At 37.1% G+C, this 19,486-nt stretch overlaps 1 protein-coding gene across 3 annotated transcripts in view; it reads right to left on the reverse strand.

Moving 5' to 3' along the window:
* Positions 1 to 19,486, reverse strand: part of BRWD1 (bromodomain and WD repeat domain containing 1) — a 121,880-nt gene that overhangs the window by 74,211 nt on the left and 28,183 nt on the right. For all 3 annotated transcript variants that reach the window (XM_055313324.1, XM_055313323.1, XM_055313322.1), the window contains exons 9-15: positions 9,607 to 9,707; positions 7,946 to 8,016; positions 6,262 to 6,362; positions 5,292 to 5,332; positions 4,057 to 4,155; positions 1,756 to 1,906; positions 1,341 to 1,475 (exon numbers count right to left, since the gene is read on the reverse strand). In XM_055313324.1, coding sequence (XP_055169299.1) covers positions 1,341 to 1,475; positions 1,756 to 1,906; positions 4,057 to 4,155; positions 5,292 to 5,332; positions 6,262 to 6,362; positions 7,946 to 8,016; positions 9,607 to 9,707 — 699 coding nt within the window. The remainder of the gene's footprint in view (positions 1 to 1,340; positions 1,476 to 1,755; positions 1,907 to 4,056; positions 4,156 to 5,291; positions 5,333 to 6,261; positions 6,363 to 7,945; positions 8,017 to 9,606; positions 9,708 to 19,486) is intronic.

Consider the following 19,486-nt stretch of genomic DNA (forward strand, 5'->3'; position numbering starts at 1 on the left):
CATTTAAACACTCAACAGTAGGTTAACCATATAACCTGAGAAAGGGTGAATTTTCAGTCAAAAATGTAATTGCAATTTTTTAAAAATATATTTCAGATTCTGGAAAATATTCTTCACATAAAATGAAAAAAAGATTACAAAACTGTGTGAGAATGCCAATAATAAATATGGAAAGAATGATGCCATTAAAAATCTTCAGTGGATACTGTGAAAGTTGAATGAGGAATAGGACATTTACAGAGCTCAAAATACCTCATGAAAAAATTAATAGTTACAAAGAGGGGGGAAAAAAGTTACAAAGAGGAAAAACAACTATTTTATTTTGAGGAAACCTGGCAAATACCACCTTACCAAATATTTAAATTTATCACCATCAGGGCACCCTGGGTGGCTCAGTCAGTTAAGTGTTCGACTCTTGATTTCAGCTCAGATCATGATGTCATGTAGACCCAGCCCCGAGTCTGGCTCTGCACTGGGCATGGAGCCAGACTGAGATTCTCTTTCTCTCTGGCCCTCCCCACCCTACTCTCACTCTCTAAAAATAAGTAGTTATAAAAAATTAAAATAATCAGCAGCAAAAAAAGGTGTAACAATCAAATCATGAAAAAAAAGCAGACAAAAAAAAAAACAGCAGACAAAATAGATATTTATTCTGTAACATTATTTGTCTGCACTCCTCAAAAAAGTTAGAAGGTGAGAAATAGAAAAAAAAGGATTGCTGAAGATTAAAGAAACCTAGAAATATAAAGTCAACGAATATAATGCTTGATCCTTAATTAAATACTGCTCAAAGGGCCAAATATAACTAAAAGGATATTACGAGAACAATTGACAGAATTTAAATATAAAGCTGGATAATATAATGCTATTTTAACAATGTTAAATTTGCTGATTTTGGTGACAAGCTTGTGATTATATATGAGAAATTTTTTAAAATATGCAATAGGATCCTAATTCGGTTCTAGAGTATTACATGTGTTTGGCTGGAAAAACCCAATGATGTTTTTGATTCCCAGACGATTTTACTCAAGATTGTTTTATTACCAAATATTTCAATAAATTTAGTGAAAATATGTATAATAACCATGATTTTGCTAATTTAAACAAATTCAAACACATTCACATACATACAGAGGGCTAAATAAATCACTTGAAATTCCTTCCCTAGTGTGACTCAGTTACAGAGAGAATTTCATGAGTATCTATACATGTATGTCTGGCAGATATTTATTAGGCCTCACGTATCCTGATTCCTATATAAACTGCCAGTTTCTGGCTAAACTTCATAATCCGAATACTTGAAACCAATGCAAGCATACATTAAGATACACTTCACTTACCATATTAAAATAATGTTTCACCTTGGTGCCTTTTGTAATATCCCATATAAATATGCTGCCATCATGTCCTGCAGATAACATAATTCTGGAATCAAAGGGATGTGTCTCCAAAACAAATACTTCATCAGCATGTCCCTTTATTCAACAAAGTCATATAGTTAAAGAGGGTTTGCAAGCCATTAAGTTTGAAATTAAAAACCCATATTGTCATAACGTGTAAGGACTTTTAAAAATATACTAATGAAAGTGATTTGAACATTAGTGTATCTATAAATTTCTACTCATTTGATAATCAGTGGACAAAACTTTTAACGTATTATTTTATAGCTTCAAAAATCAAATTATAGTTCCAAAAAAAATCTTGATTTGTTACATTATATAAAAACCAAAAAAAAAAAAAAAAAAAAAAACCTACCAATAAGTTATGAAGCAGTTGTCCTGTGTAAGAATTCCACACTTTAAGGACATGATCATTCACAGCTGTGACAACAATGCTATCATTCTGATTCCAAGCAATCATTGTGACTTTGGGTTTCATAAACCTTTCCTCTTCCAAAGATAAGTCCCTAAGGAAAACATACACAATGTGTAAATTCATTTGAAAAGTACAATCAGTACAAAAATAACTGAAGTGATCCAGTTCATGTCCATACATGATCATATATCTAATGTACATCTGACCCATAACAGATATCTATGAACAGATTATGACAAAACTGGGACGAGAAGGGGATGATTAAGAAACAGTTCAGGGGCACCTGGGTGGCTCAGCTGGTTAAGTATCTGGCTGTTGATTTTGGCTCAGGTCATAATCTCAGGGTCCTGGGATCAAGCACCATGTCAAGCTCTGCACTGAACATGGAGTCTGCTCGAGATGCTATCTGCCCCCGCCCCCCACCCCTTCTTCTCCTGCTTGTATCTAAATAAGTAAAATCTTAAAAAAAAAAAAAAAAAAAAAAGGAAAGGAAAGGAAAGGAAAGGGAAAACACTATTCAGTCTAAATGAAAGCAGATGTTAGGACACCACTACTGATCATAAAAGCAAAGCTTTTTCTCTCTACTCCTTTTCTATTATTCCCTTCTCCTGACCCCAAGCCCTAAGAACAATAATTTTGGTATCTCTCTCTCCAGAGAAGATGACAAGAAAATTTTAGGACAACAGAAAGAAGGTAATGCATTTTCACATCTCCAATGTCTAGAAAAGTGCCTAGCACACAGATATTCAATCTGTTGAACTATAAATAAAACTGTACTCATCTCTTTACACTTCCCTATAGATGGTTACTATGGGTCTCTTGGCAAGAATGGCCTTGAATTCAAATGTCTGCAATATTCTGCAGCCTTAATTAACAAGATAGGGAAAGTATCTCTGTAAAATAGTAACACACAGAGAGAAGGTAAAACCTAGCTGCTTTTGCAGTCAGATAATACATCTTAAGAAATTAAAAACATATAATAAACACCTATTTTAATTAAGGAAAACAGCTGTAAGAATATGGAATAAGTGCCATGTAATACCTATCTATATAAGCCCAATGGAACACCGACAAGAGAATAATTCTAACCAGACTGGTCAGGGAAAAGCATAACAAAAGAGGCAAAAAGAGTAAAGGCTAAGCCTCCATGCTTCCCTTTAAACTAAAAATCTGTGTAATAACCTTGAAGCAATAGACATACTACATTTCATCAAGTTGATCACTCAAGATTAGAACCCTAAAACAAATACACCCATCAATTCTTACATACAGAAAACTGTGGTTCTCAAGATTAGAAAGATGTAGAATTTTAAATGAGAAAAGAATATTCCCATCATTGGGGGAAATTACAGGCAGAGCACGCTCCATGGCAGCAAGAAAACTGAGCAGTTTCCAGTCTCATTAAAAATTTTTGTATTTGGACACCTGGGTGGGGTGGCTCAGCAGTTGAGCGTCTGCCTTTGGCTCAGGGCGTAATCCCAGTTCAGGGATCAAGTCCCACGTCAGGTTCCCTGTAAGGAGTCTGCTTCTCCCTCCACCTGTGTCTCTGCCTCTATGTCTCTCATGAATAAATAAATAAAATCTTTAAAAGAATTTTTTTTGTACTGAAGTTGTTACAATGATGTTCCTATTTTGCTTAATAATTGTTCACAGGTAAATGTGAGATTTCAAATTATTCTAATGAAAACAACCTTTATTATTATAACCAATCAAGGACTGAGAGTATTCACTCTTACATTGATATGGTTTTGAATATCCAGACAGAACATTTTCAAGTAATCGTAGAGATGATTTGTTTGTGAGCAAGGATTATCTGATTTCCAGTATACACTCTTCTCTCACTTCCCTAACCACAGATCATTTCACAAAAATGTGCAGATCAAATTTATTTTAAAACCAAATAAAGCTCTTTGAGTCACAGCAGAGAATAGGAGTTAATTTCCCCTACAATTATTAAAAATAAACTAGACATGTGGATTTCCAAACAACTGAATGTGAAACATTTCTTAGAAAAAACTGTTAAGAGCTTTGATATGACACTACTCTAGACAGGCAGTAAGGAAAAATTCCTAGGGATATGAGATTTATGTATCTATGTATCAGATATGCAGGAAGTAGCCATTCATTTAGATCACTGCTCTTCATAATAGAAGGTGGCTCCAATCCCCTGACAAAGCAGTCAACCAAGAGAAGGACCAAGTAATTATTATGCACCTGCTTCAACAAACCATCTCCACTTACCCTGAGACTCTGGTTGCCATATCCAATAAAATGCTTCTCCATTCCAACTGCTCAAATCTCCAAATTCTTGCTGTTCCATCTCTGCTACCACTTAAGAACCTTAAAAAATTTCAGAGAAAGATCTTATACTCATGTACAGGACACCAAGAACTACAGTTAAAATCACAAGCAAAAGCATTTCTCATGTAGCTATCTTGACTGCCAGTAAATGTAGCTATCTTGACTGCCAGGTGCTAATTCAAAAGACAGGGATTTAGAACAAATCTGAATGGGAAAAAAATCTGGTTTGCTCTCATTTGCCTGGCCCTATGGAGTTAAAGCACATTTCAAACTCAATCGACAGCTTATCAAACAAATTGAGTTTTGAGAAGACAATGTACAAGTAGTATCTGGAGGGGAAAAAAAAATAGGAAGGATCAAAGATGTGCAGGAAGATCAGTTAGAGCAAAAACTCCATTGTAAGCTGCTTCAACTTAAACTAATTCATGCTGGCCACCATGTAAAAATAAATCCATCTTTTAACAAAGGAAAACGTTAAAAACTGCAGTTTAGGAGGGTATTATGCTGAGTGAAATAAGTCAATCAGAGAAGGACAAACATTATATGGTCTCATTCATTTGGGGAATATAAAAAATAGTGAAAGGGAATAAAGGGGAAAGGAGAAAAAATGAGTGGGAAATATCAGAAAGGGAGACAGAACATGAGAGACTCCTAACTCTGGGAAACAAATGAGGGGTGGTGGAAGGGGAAGTGGGCAGGGGGTGGGGGTGACTGGGTGACGGGCACTGATAGGGGCACTTGATGGGATGAGCACTGGGTGTTATTCTATGTGTTGGCAAACTGAACACCAATAAAAAATAAATTTATTTTTTAAAAAAATGCAGTTTAGGAAAGGCACCTGAAACTAGGGACCAGGAGGGAGTAATTAAGTGACAATTTTGTTGCATGACCCATCACAGTGGTTGATTAGAAGAGATTTTTTCTTTTAATTATTCTAACATTAGGAATTTCATCATCTTTACACCTAATAGAGGAGCTCCTTTGGGTCACAGGAGCCAGTGGAAGCTACAATTCTAAAAACCTATGTGCTTCATGTATTTCCCTCCCTGCTACAGACGCATTCATACAGTTAAACACTTAGCACTAACTGCCTGCAATATACAAAGTGATGTATCAGCTGCACTAATATGAAGCACAGTGTATTTGCCTAAAAACACACTCACAGACACACTTACCGATCACCATTGTTACAAAATTGGATACTATCAACTTTATCCTAAAAGGGGACAAAAAACAAACACAAAAGTGATCACACTCTTGTTCGTAAATAAAACAACAAAAAGAAAACATTTTAGAACTAGAAGCACATTTCGTTTAAAACAAGAATGCATACTCGTGTTGAGCCCCTTTGCTCACATGTGTATCCTACATTAAGAGCAAAAAAACCAAGGACCCCAACGAGACTATAAGGAAACCCTCCTTCTAAATTTACAACTATACTTACAATGAATTAGATCTGTAGGAGAATTCAAATGTGGAAAGTGATGAAAACAAAGCAGCTGAAAACAAGGCATCACTTTGATGACTGATTAGGTATAGAAAATTTTTTTTTCTTTTAAAGTGATCTGGATCTGTTTATCAAAGAACTTCATAGAACTTCCTATAGGAAAAATGATGACCTGACCACTGACCAGAAATCCTGAGTTATCTATCTTACTATACATTAATAAAACAACATTCTGATTTCATGAGCATGATTAAGGGGAATAGGCCCCTTGAAACTAAACCCACCCAGATAAACTGTCATAATCAAGACTTTCGACAGTAAGGCTGAAATAACCACCAAATATTAGCACAGTCACATACTTAGTTGTCAATAATATCCTTACTTTTTTTTTTTTTTTTTTTTTATGATAGTCACACACACAGAGAGAGAGAGGCAGAGACACAGGCAGAGGGAGAAGCAGGCTCCATGCACTGGGAGCCCGACGTGGAATCCCACGTCGGGCTCCAATCCCAGGTCTCCAGGATCGCGCCCTGGGCCAAAGGCAGGCACTAAACCGCTGCGCCACCCAGGGATCCCAATATCCTTACCTTTATATGCAATCCCTCCTACATTTAAAATCAGAACAGTAACAATTTTGTTAGCGATATTTAACTATGTACCAATACGAATCTGCAGAATTATATAACATAAATACTTACAGTGTGGCTTTCAAGTTCTGCAATTTTTTCAGGTGCTTCAAAACCCAAAAAATACATTCTGATAACATGATCAGTACTACCTGTGGCTAAAAACATACCACCTGAAATAAAAAATGTTAAGATTTAAAAACTCAGTTTGTTAACCAATATCCAAACAAACCAAATTTCTATGTCAACTTAATAAGCAAGATCTCTTATCCCAAAACTAAGTTTATCTCAAAAGATCCACTTTCTAACTCATTGTATAAAGAAAGACCTTTTAAAATAAATATAATGCAAAGTGGTGTTGTAATTTACAATAAAAAATATATGTATTTGGTCTTCATCCCTGTTTGGCACAGAGCTCCTAAAACCCTTGGGACTTCCTAAACAACAATACTGATCCAAGTATCTTGATATTCATCACAAATCCACTTTGCCCAAACCAGAGTTTATATTAATGAAGTGACTCTTGGAGAGTGCACCTAAGAATGGGAATGCTGACTGCCAGAAGTACCAACCACGTGATCAGAAGATTGGCACTTTCTGTCCAGCTCCCCTGACCTCTGGAGGGAAAAGGGGAGGGGAATCAATCACCAGTGACTTAATCAACTGTTGCTATGTAACAAGAGCCTCCATAAAAACCTTAAAGGACAGGGTTCACAAAGCTTCCAAGTTGGTGAACCTGGAAAGATTTGGAAAGAGAAGCATGCCTAGAGAACGCCCATACACTTTAACATCCGTGTGGCTGTTATTCAATGATATACTTTTATAATAAGCTGGAAATCTAGTAAAATGTTTAAGTTCTGTTGAGCTGTTCTAGCAAAATAATCAAATCCACAACGGAGGTTGTAGGGACCTCTGATCTTTAGCCAGGCAGTCAGAACCCCGGTTGACAACCTGGTCTGAAGGGGGGAAATGGGATCTTTTAGGACTTAGCCCTTAACCTGTGGGATCTCACGGTGTTCTCTAGGTAGATATCAGAATAGAAATGAATGGCAGGACACCCTGCCAGTGCTGGAGAACTGTTTGATGGTGTTGGGGGAAAAAAAAAAAAAAACAGTACAAAAAAAACAAAAAAACAAAAAAAACATACATACATCAGATGGGACTTTAATTAAAAAAATATTCTATCTGGACATGTTCACTACTATCTCCTACTACTTTATTAATTGTGGCAACCATATGTTCTGCTACTCTAAAGATGTTTGACAAAAGGGGCTCTGCTTTCTAAACTTTCATATACTTACACCTAGCTTCAGAATACAAAATTGACTTATTCAAGTTTTCAGGCTTTTATGGGAGAAAGTCTTGGACTTCTCCTAAAAAAGATTACAAGTTCACTATACAAAAAAAGAAAATGTACAATAATTTCACAAAAATGAGTGGGAAACAAACTTAAACTATAAAAATCTGCAGTTCAGCCTGTTCAAGAAAACCACAGTTTTGGTATATCTCACACAGGGGACCCATTGGGACACCTTAAGCCTCCTTTCACCAGCTGACTCTGTTTACCATTAAAATCAAAGAATGGTAGCATGGGGGAGTAAAAGACAAGGAAAAAACTAAATAAACATCTTGGATTAAACCTAATGAAATGGGCATAAGTCATCTCCATCCATCTGATAAACACTGTTAGCAATAATGCAGTCATTCAACAAATGCTACATAAAACTAAGAAAAAAAATTACTAAAGTTATCTTACCAACACTAAAAGAAGAACAAAGCATCTGAACACCTGGTCTAGGCTTTTCAGTGAACTTCAGGGGACGTGGGCTTTAAAAGAAGAAGATGTCATTTTATAACTCATTTGTTCCACACTAACAGAGTTTACAATGTTGGTTTTTTTTTTTTTTTTTAATGTTTATTTATTTATGATAGTCACACACACACACAGAGAGAGAGAGAGGCAGAGACACAGGCAGAGGGAGAAACAGGCTCCATGCACCGGGAGCCCGACGTGGGACTCGATCCGGGGTCTCCAGGATCGCGCCCCGGGCCAAAGGCAGGCGCCAAACTGCTGCGCCACCCAGGGATCCCTACAATGTTGGTTTTAATCTAGCATATTTAACTATTTTTTATAAAGTACCTTATTATACCTTATAAAGTACCTTATTAAAGTACCTTATTTATAAAGTACCCCACAAGTATTTGTGCATATGGTATTATAGCTGGATGGACTCTGGAAGGCACTGTCCAATCTGTGTGTCCACAAGACTCCTATCCCACAGCCGGAACGGACCTACTGACCCCCATATCTTGTTACTGAGGAGACTAAAGCTCATGCAAGTAAATCTGCCATCCAGGCTCGAGGACGGGGTACACAACCACCAGGGAACAGCACTACTCAGCAGAAACAATGCGAGCCACACATGTAACCTCAAATTTTTATAGTAGCCACATTAAATGTAAAAAGATAAAATCAGTTTTATTTCATTTAAGCTAATATATCCAAAATACCACATAAAAATAAAATATTGAGAACTTTAGATTCTTTTCATATTATATCTTTGAAATCTTCCAGAATAGAATATATAAGATACATACTACATTTCAATTTGAACAGTTTTCATCAAAGATACTTGATCTGTATTCAGGTTCCATAAAACTCACAGTTGAAAAACTAAATTCAACACAGTCAAGTTATATGCAACATGCTTAACGGTTTTGTGATACCTGAATCAAGTATCAGTTTAAGATGAAACTAATAATTCAGTTCCTCAACTATACTACCCATACCTGAAGTGCAGTTCCTCAACTGTACTACCCCCAGTACAGTGCTCAACCGTCACACAGAGCTGGGGGGTACCATTCTGGACAGCACAGATCTATAACCGGTCTTCTGATTCTTAAGGAATCCTGCCTAAATTTTTGAGTATGCATCTAATTATACATTTCTAACATTTTTTAAAATGTTTCACATACATACAATCTTATTTTTCCACAAAATGTACACACTAAGAATTGCTATGCTTCTTTTACATACCCCTCTAAATAGTACATTGTAGGGGCTCCTGGGTAGCACAGTTGGTTAAACATCCAACTCTTCATTTCAGCTCAGGTCATGATCTCAAGGTTGTGAAATCAAGCCCCAAGTTGGGCTTGGCACTAAGCAGGGAGTCTGGTTGAGATTCTCTCTCTCCTTCTCCCTTTGCCCCTCCCCCTGTACATTCTCTCTCTAAAATACATAAATCTTTAAAAATAAATATATTATAAACAGTGAATAAAACATTAATCCTTTATATACACTAAAAAAGTAAAAAGGCAACTACTATACCAAACTTCCCTTTATAATCAGATTTCATCTCATTAGACTAAATTAAACATTAAAGAAAGAAAACTTATCACACAATTACAGCCACTTACCTGAATTTCAGGGATTCTAAATCCCACTGCCAGAAACAAACTGTCCCATCAGCACCAGTAGAGACCATGTATCTTTGGGAGCCTTTGGCCATTGGGCTAAACTAAAAAGCAATAACACAGACAATTCAGGTTCCTGAGCTTCTACTTAAGTCGTAGTTTAATGGTTTTTCAAAGTTAATTTCAACTGACACAAGTAAAACATAAGAATTACAAAATACAAATGACTGAATTATACTGGAAAATCATAATCCTTAGTCTATCTCTAATTTATATATGTAATGTGATCTCAATAAAAGATTACTTTCAAAACTAATAAACAAGAATAGCCAGAAAAACTTTTACAAAAATAAAGTGAAGACCTGGTCGGTCCTATTAAAATGAAAGCTGTCACAAAACCTCAATAATTAAAATTATAGGACATGGTAGGTACACTAATACAGTGACCAATGGAAAAATAAATCATAAAGTCCAAAATAGACTTTAATGTGAGAGTTAAGATAAAGGTGCCATCTCATATCGGTTGGGGAAGCAACGGATCACTACATAAATGCTTTACCAACTATGCAGCAATCTGGAAGCTATTCTTCAGACTGTACACCAGGATAAATTTCAAGTGCATCAACAATTAAAGTATTTTAAAAAGAAAACTATAAAAGTATTCTAAGAAAACACAAGAATTAAACTGTAACTTCAGAAGGGCTATGTTCAACTGTGTTACACAAGCTAAACAGAAGGCCAATTTGGACCAGAATCTAACAGGACTTAAAGGATGGAGAGAAAAATACAAAGAAAACAAGAAAACAAACTAGGCAAAAGAATATGAACAAAAGTACCAAAGTGAGAGGGAATATGGTATATGGTATCAACAGAAATATCTAGATGACTCAAGTGCTCATTTTTGCAAGTGGTGGAGGAATGGGTTAAATGGGTAGAGAGCAAGAAGTAACTGCAGTTCTCAACTAAACCCTAAATGTGTCGGTCACACAGCAGTATACAATAGTTAGTGAAAGGAAACAGATAAGAACAATAACTAAAAATCCATCCAGTTAATCTAAAAACCTTAACTGGAAGGAAGTAGTCCCTTCCTTCCCCCAGAATGGGGAGGAAAGCTATGAGCAACACCACAACTCTTTGACTCATAAGGCATTCAAGACAAAGGAGCTCAGCAAACAAAGACCAGTGCCACTAACAGAAAGGAAAGAGCTGAGAAGAAATTTTTTCAGGTTATTTACATAATTATTTATCATTAAAACGTCCCAGAGAGATATAGTTTATTATCTGTTTTATGACTTTTTCCCAAGATTATACACTCTGAAAGGGAGGTAGGATTTGAACCTAATACTTCTTCAAAGAAGCTTCTTCCAGGTTCCTTCATCTCAAGCCCAGGAAAAAAGGGGCTTTTTTTTCCAACATGTTAACAGTGATCTTTTACATCTAAGCAGATATGTTCCAGAATACAGACTAAAACTGAGTTTTGGAGAATATCCCATTAAAAGCAGTAAGTGAAGGTATATGAAGAATCAAATATTCTCTTTAATTAAAACATCACAGTAAAATTTATAAATTTGCATAGAATACTTTAAGAATTCTAAACCTGAATTTCTACAGAAGAGTAACCACTTTAAGTCACCTATGTTCTAACTAAATCCAATTCTTAGATATAAGTGGTGCTGCTCTCTATTTTGTCCCTAGCTCAACACCATACTGTTTTCTCTGTAACACCTCTAAAGTATTATTAAGTATCTAGCATGGCAAAAGCTATGAGGCTTGTTTTGTTTAGGATGGGGGTGCGGGAGATTTGTGCTTATTTTCTTCTAAGTGAACTTAATGGCATGCTAAAGTCCATTAAAACAAAGCACCTGAAATTTCAAACATAGACACACTAACTTTATACCAAGATTTGGAGAGATATAATATCTTTACAGCTCTGAATCTTCTGATTCTGGAGTATACTAGACATTTTCAGGTTCTATCATTATTTCTATGACCTTTCTTCATATGACTTTTCCCATTTCCCAGTGTGTTTGAAGGCTTCCGTTGCTATTATGGATTATGTTCTTCTTAGTCCATTATATTTGCTAATCAATTATTGGTGGTTTATAGTTAAGTTCTGGTTTAAGACATATGTCCAGGCAGCCCGGGTGGCTCAGCGGTTTAGCGCCGCCTTCAGCCCATGGTGTGTGATCCTGGAGAGCTGGGATCAAGTCCCATGTCGGGCTCCCTGCATGGAGCCTGCTTCTCCCTTTGCCTATATCTCTGCCTCACTCTCTGTGTCTCTCATGAATAAATAAAATCTTTAAAAAAAAAAAAAAGACATAGGTCCTGTATTTATCCAGTTTACTAAGATCTCGGCAGTTCTAGTAAGTTTAATAGAATTCACAAGTGAGACCTCCGAGCTTGAGTTTTTTTTTTTTTTTTTTTTTTTTTTTGGCATCCAACAGGCATTTCTAACCTTTCAAGCGTTCCCTCTACTGTTTCTAAGTAGCAACATTCCTCAAATGCAGTGTCACTGACAGCCAGCCATGTTTCATTAATCATCCTCAAAGCTACTTATCAGTAACCATAATCTGTATTTCTGGATATTAAAATATGAGTCTCACTTTTCCAAGATGGGTTAGGAAAGTCCTGCATAAAGGAAACAGTAAGAAGTATATTTTCTCAAAGTCCCTGGTGGCTTTATGATTCTGTACTACAAGCTCACATAGCTACTTCCAAAGTCAAAATAGTTTTCTTGAAATCTACACATTTTGAGTAACTGTTCAGTATATAACATATGCCTGGGAGCATAATAATTTCTACTTTTATAACTTGTTTGCTGGCAAAACAAGGAGTTTCTAATGTATGCTATCCTCTATTTTTGCTATTAAAGAATACATTATTCAAAGACAGCTGCCTGGGCAGCCCAGGTGGCTCAGCGGTTTAGCGCCGCCTTCAGTCCTGGGCGAGATCCTGGAGTCCCAAGATCCAGGCCCACGTCGGGCTCCCTGCATGGAGCCTGCTTCTCCCTCTGCCTTTGTCTCTGCCTCTCTTTCTCTGTATCTCTCATGAGTAAACAAGTAAAATCTTTTAAAAAAACAAAAAAAGACAGCTGCCCTATTAACTGCTAAAATGCATTTAGCAATCTTTCCTGTGTGCTTATTACATGTGCATTCTAGACAGCGGGGGGGGGGGGTGGAATTTGTATAATATAAAACTCATCATTTCAGCTATTTTAAAATGTACAATTCACAGGGCACCTGGGTGGCTCAGCTGGTTAAGCATCTGACTTGATTTCAGGTCAAGTCATGATCTCAGTGTCATGAGATGGAGCCACACGTCAGGCTCTGTACGGAGCATGGAGTCTGCTTAAGATTCCCTATCCGCAGGATGCCTAGATGGCTCAGCAGGTAGGTGTCTGCCTTTGGCTCAGGGATTGATTTCTGTCCCAAGATCAAGTCCCACATCAGGCTCCCTGTGAGGAGCCTGCTTTTCCCTCTGTGTCTCTACTTCTGTGTCTCTCATGAATAAATAAAATCTTTAAAAAAAAAAAAAGTAAAAAAAAAAAAAAAAGATTCTCTCTCCTGTTTCCTTCTGCCCTTCTCATTCTCTCTCCCCTTCTCTCCAAAAATAAATAAATAAATAACATGTACAATTCAGCTGCATTTAGCACATTTACATGCAGTGCAGCCACTGCCACTATCTGGTCCCCGAGTTACTATTTTAGAAGAAAAACTGTTAAACTGTCCAAGTATTTTCAATGGATTCCCATGGCTTTTTAAAGTATATCACACATGTAATATGGTGTCACACCTGTTTCTTGGCATAAACGGACAGACATGAACCACATGGACCTGAATCATGACACTTCAGCCCTAAGAGCCTTACCATGAGTCTCCTAAGAACAGTCACTTTCTACTCCTGAACTATAACAAGCTTGTCAACACTCAAGATATTTAGTATCAATATAATACTAGTATATAATACATAGTTCATAATGAAATTTCTCCTAATTTCTCAAATTTGCTTTATAGGTTTTCTTCACTCCTAAAGCCAGGGCAAAAATCAAGGCTCTCACATTGCATTTATACTTCTACCATTTTCTTAGTTACCTTATAACATTTTCTTTTTGCCTTTCTTGAAACTAAAGTTTTGAAGGATATGAGACTTATTTCACAGTTTCTTAATTTGAATTTATCTGACATGCTTCCTCATGAGATTCAAGTTAAAATTTTTTTACAGAAATACTGATAGGTGGATAAAAAAATTTAACCACACAGCTTTATAATTATATAGATCTATTCAGATTTTCCTTTCTGTGGCAGTCTTGAAAGGGTTTTGAATATTTACCTGTAGCATCTTAATTTTCAAATTTCCTATATAGCCATCTAAAATATCCTCTTTTTAGGAATGCCTGGTTGGCTCAGTCTTTTTTTTTTTTAAGATCTCATTCATTCATTCATTCATTCATTCATGAGACACACAGAGAAAGAGAGGCAAAGGTATAGGCAGAGGGAGAAGCAGGCTCCAGGCAGGGAGCCCAACATGGGACTCGATCCCGGGGCACCAGGATCAGGATCTGGGCCAAAGGCGGCGCTAAACCGCTGAGCCACCCGGCATGCTAATGGTTGGCTCAGTCAGAAGAGCAAGCAACTCTCAGTCTCATGGTCACAAGTTTGAGCCCCACACAGAGGGTAGAGATGACATCAAAAAAACTTTTTAAAGAAATAAATAAAATATCCTCTTTTTATATCTAAAGGGTCTATAGAAATGCCCCTTTTTCAAAGCTGATAATGGTTATTTTTGACATTTTTTTCTTCCTTGATCAATCTGTCCTAAACCAACATTTTATTCTTTCAAAGAAATTTTGGCTTTGCTAATCCTCTCTACTGTTATGCTTACTTTTTCAAGCCTTCATTTCTGTATATCTTCCTAAGGTCCTCATCCTCTACAGTTTCCTGTTTTTTTCTAACTTCCTGAGGAATATACATGCACTTTGGTAATCTTTTTTTAATTTATTTTTAATTTATTTTTAGATTTTATTTATCGATGAGAGACAGAGAGAGAGGCAGAGACACAGGCAAAGTGAGAAGCAGACTTCATGTAGGGAGTCCGATGTGGGACTCGATCCCGGGTCCCTAGGATCACACCCTGAGCCAAAGGCAGATGCTCAACCACTAAGCCACCCAGGCGTGCTTCCCTTTGGTAATCTAATGCCATGTAACATATTACCCCAAAATGTAGCTACTAGAAATAATACATATTCATACCCCAGTCACTAAAGGTCAAGAATTCAGGAGCAGTTTAGGTTGGTTTTGGCTCAGGGTCTTATGAGGATGCAGTACATCAGCCTGGGCTTACCTGGGGGATGGAGGACCTACTTCCAAAAATGGCAGGAAACTTCAGTTAATTGCTATGAATGCCATGAAACAGTCCATAGTCCATAGTCCATGATGATCCTATCACCATGACAGCTGGTTTCTCTCAAGATGAATGAGTCAAGAGAATAAGACAGGTCAACCCTATTCAATATGGGGACGTGAGTCCAGGGGGGCAAGAATCACTGAGTGCCATCCTGGTGGCTGCCAACCAAACTCTACATCCCACAGTATATAATACCCAATATTTTCATTATTAATCAGTTCAAATATTCTCAAATTTTTGTTGTGATTTCTCCTATGATACATTGCTTATTTAAAAGTATAATGATTAATTTGAGGATTATTTTCCTATTAAATCTGGCTGTTTGTAGTCTCTGGCTTAACTGCACTACTGTCAGAAAATATATACTTAGGATTATTTCAATCTTTTAAAATTTGTTGAGAACTTGCTTTATGGGTCAGAATGGGACAGTGGTTATATAATAAACACCCTACTTATAGTCATAAAGAAATAAAATGCAGATATTATATGCAACATTTCAATCCGGCATCCAGGTCAAATTATTGATGTAGTTCAAATCTAGATTTAAGAGCTTAGATTCTTCTTTCAATTATGGAGACAGAGGTATGTTCATCTTTCACTGTGATTATGGAGACCCATTTTTCCCCCATAAACTCTATTATTGCTTTATGTAAACTGATGCCACACTCCTGAATTTAGAACTCTTCTGTCTCATGAAAGCTATTATAAATTGTCCAGCTTTGCCTCTAAAAATGTTAATTGCCTTGAGGCCCCATTATCTAGTATTAGCATGCAACACCAGTCTTCTTGATGATTAATGTTTGCAAAAGCCTTCCATCCTTTACTTCCAGCCTCCCTAGCGCCTTACAGTGAAGGTGGGGTTTCATTTCTTAGTCTGAAATCTGTCTCTCACTGGAACTACCTAACACACTTAGAAATACAGTGTTCAGGGGATCCCTGGGTGGCGCAGCGGTTTGGCGCCTGCCTTTGGCCCAGGGCGCGATCCTGGAGACCCGGGATCGAATCCCACGTCGGGCTCCCGGTGCATGGAGCCTGCTTCTCCCTCTGCCTGTGTCTCTGCCCCTCTCTCTCTCTCTCTGTGACTATCATAAATAAATTAAAAAAAAAAAAATTTAAAAAAAAATACAGTGTTCATAAACATACTGTTATCTAATAACAACCTCGTAGCATCCTAGGACTTCCCACCTTTCTCTTGCCTTTTTTTTTTTTTAATTTTTCTGTATTTTCCTATTAGCTTGGTAGTTATTCTCTTAGTTGTTAATTTGGAGATTACAAAATACATCTTCATCTTATTAAAAGTCTACTTCAGGGATCCCTGGGTGGCACAGCGGTTTGGCGCCTGCCTTTGGCCCAGGGCACGATCCTGGAGACCCGGGATCGAGTCCCACGTCGGGCTCCCGGTGCATGGAGCCTGCTTCTCCCTCTGCCTATGTCTCTGCCTCTGTGTGTGTGTGTGTGACTATCATAAATAAATAAATAAATAAAAATTAAATAAATAAATAAATAAATGTCTACTTCACTTCTCAAACAATGCAAAGATGTTAAAATACTAAAGTTACCACCTTCTGATATACAAGCTTTCGTTACTATTATTTGTTAGTTTGATTCTCTATGTATTTTTAAACCCGTAGCTATTATATACTTGTATACAATCGATGCTTTTTATCATTTGCCCACCTACTTTTTTGTCTTTATTTTATTTTTTAATTTAAAATAGTCACAGAGTGGGGGGGGGGGGCGAGAGGGAGGCAGAGACATAGGCAGAGGGAGAAGCAGGAAGCAGGCTCCATGCACTGGGAGCCTGATGTGGGATTCGATCCCGGGTCTCCAGGATCGCGCCCTGGGCCAAAGGCAGGCGCCAAACTGCTGCGCCACCCAGGGATCCCACTTTTTTGTCTTTAACTCTTCATTCTTTCTTGTATCTCCAAGCCTGGGATCAAATTTCCATCTCAGCTTTAAGAATACTATTTAGAACTCCCCCTTGGGGCTGTTCTATTGCTAGGAAATTGTCTGAAAATACATTTAAAGCACTTTGATATTTTCAATAGGTTCAGAATTCTTGACAGTCATTTTCTATTAGCGCTTTGTTTAACCCCAAATATAAGATTATTTTTAGTTTTTTAATATATTTATCAAGTAAGCTCTATGCCCAATGTGGGGCTTGAACACACAACCCCAAGAATAAGTTGCATGCTCTACTGACTGAGCCAGCCAGGTGCCCTATAGTACTTTAGAAGGAATATTTGTCTATCAACTTCCACTGTCCTACTGAGAAGCTAACCATCTGTCTTATTGCTTCTTTTTTTTTTTTCCTGGTTACTTTAAGATTCCTCTGTAGGGTGATATTCAACAGCTGCAGTCTTCTGTATTCTTCTTCATTCTGCTCAGGGTCCTCAGTGTTTCTGCAATCGGTGGCTCTACTTCTCTAGCGCATTTTGCAAAACTCTCAGCTGTTACCACTTCAAGTACATCTCTGCTTCATTCTCTCCTCTTGTTCAGGAAACACAATCACACATGTGGCACATATGTATGTACAGACATGCAGTATCTTTTCAGCAGGAGCCTGAGAGTCCAACCTCTTCCCGCTGTGCTTTCAATTAATTTATTTTCTTCTGACCTCACTTCCAGTTCATTATATCTCCAATGTCTTTAGTCATCTCTAATCTGTTAAAATCATCCACTCAATTCTAAAATTCAGCTTTATATTTCAACTCCAGAATTTCCTTTTTACTAACTTCCAGTTAATTCTCTGCTGCAAATTTTTCTGTTCTACTCTATTAGTTGAATTTATGTGTAGGTATTTCCAAGATATACCCTCTCTACCCCTACAAGTGTGTCAAAAATTCCACTAAGCTTTTTGGCCACCTCCTCTAGAATTGGCAAATGCCTTCCAATTCACAGTTCCTCACTCTAGGCTTTCCTTATCCACCATATCTTAGTACCCTAACTTCTCATTATATGTACCTCAGGTGTTTTTTCACCTTTGTTCAGCTTTCGAGTTGTTTTTATTTTTTTATTTTTTTTTAAAGATTTATTTATTTATGATAGACATAGAGAGAGAGAGAGGCAGAGACAGAGACACAGGCAGAGGGAGAAGCAGGCTCCATGCAGGGAGCCCGACATGGGATTCGATCCCGGGTCTCCAGGATCGTGCCCTGTGCCAAAGGCAGGCGCTAAACCACTGCGCCCCCCAGGGATCCCCATCGAGTTGTTTTTAAAAAGGAAAGCTAGTCCAAGCCAGCTATACAGCATCTTTCCTTCCTATGGAATCCTCAATTGCTATTCTTTCAAACAAAAGGTTCTACCTCCAGTGGTAAGAATACTAACATTTTTGAGAATGTAAATTATATCAAATGACACTGTATAATGCTACCCCTTAAAAAGGTATACACAAAAATATTCACAGTGACTATTCCTAAATGGTAGGATCACGGAGGCTTATTTTCTTACTTGCTATTAACTACTGTCTAATTTTTCTGTAAACAATATTACTTATATATCTTCATAGAAACTGGAAGAAAAAAAAAACTGCAAGAAAAATCTTTACTAAAATTAAAAATGGTTTCTATACGCCAGTAACAGGTCAAAGAACATAAAAAAGATTAGTAACTAAAATTGTGTACTTGTTTGACTTTGAACTTTGGTAATCATTGGCAAGCACAGATTAACTTTCTGATGTTATTAAAAACTTACTACTACCCAAAGAGACTTTTCAGATATTTTCAATAAATACAACTGGGTGGGCCCCATTACCAAAGGAATGGGTTTCAGGAAAGACTAGAGCTCCACTTTCACACTGAGGGATTCCATAATGGTTTTAAGACGACACCAGCACAAAGTCAGAAGTTTTCTCCTCTGCTACAAAATAAACTGGCCTAGAAATTCATATTAAATAACACAATGTCAACTGTGGTACACACAAGTAGGATTCAAATTAATGTTCAAACTATGAAAACTTTTAAGAAAACTCCTCGCAAAAAAAAAAAAAAAAAAAAAAAACTCCTCACCTAAAAATAAACAGGCACACCAAAATCTTACTTAAAATTTCAAAATAAAACACCATCCCAATTATGGTGTTTTCATTCAAAACTATGTTGTTTTTGCTCTTCAACAAAATGGACCCAAAAAGTTTCTCGTCACAGAACTTCCCACCAAATCTAGAGACCACTTAACATAGAAGCCTGCCTGGGTCAATCAGCACCTGAAAGTGGAACCGCCCCCACAGTTTTATCCAAATTAAAATCAGAGGCAGCAAGGTGTCTTAAAAGGCCTTACAAATCCGTATCTCCTAACAAACTGTTAATTTTTTAAAAATTGACCAAATAGCACCATTTTCAGTTCTGGATGAACCACTGGCTCTAAGACAGAATCATCAGTTACTGCTACAGAGAAACTACCAGACATTTCATGCCTAGAAGAGAATACGTCTCAAGGTGATCAAGCCTTTAGATCAATGATCCTGAAAGTGCAGTCCCTGGAG

The sequence above is a fragment of the Nyctereutes procyonoides genome, unplaced genomic scaffold (genome assembly GCF_905146905.1).
Source record: "Nyctereutes procyonoides isolate TBG_1078 unplaced genomic scaffold, NYPRO_anot_genome, whole genome shotgun sequence".
NCBI lineage: Eukaryota > Metazoa > Chordata > Mammalia > Carnivora > Canidae > Nyctereutes > Nyctereutes procyonoides.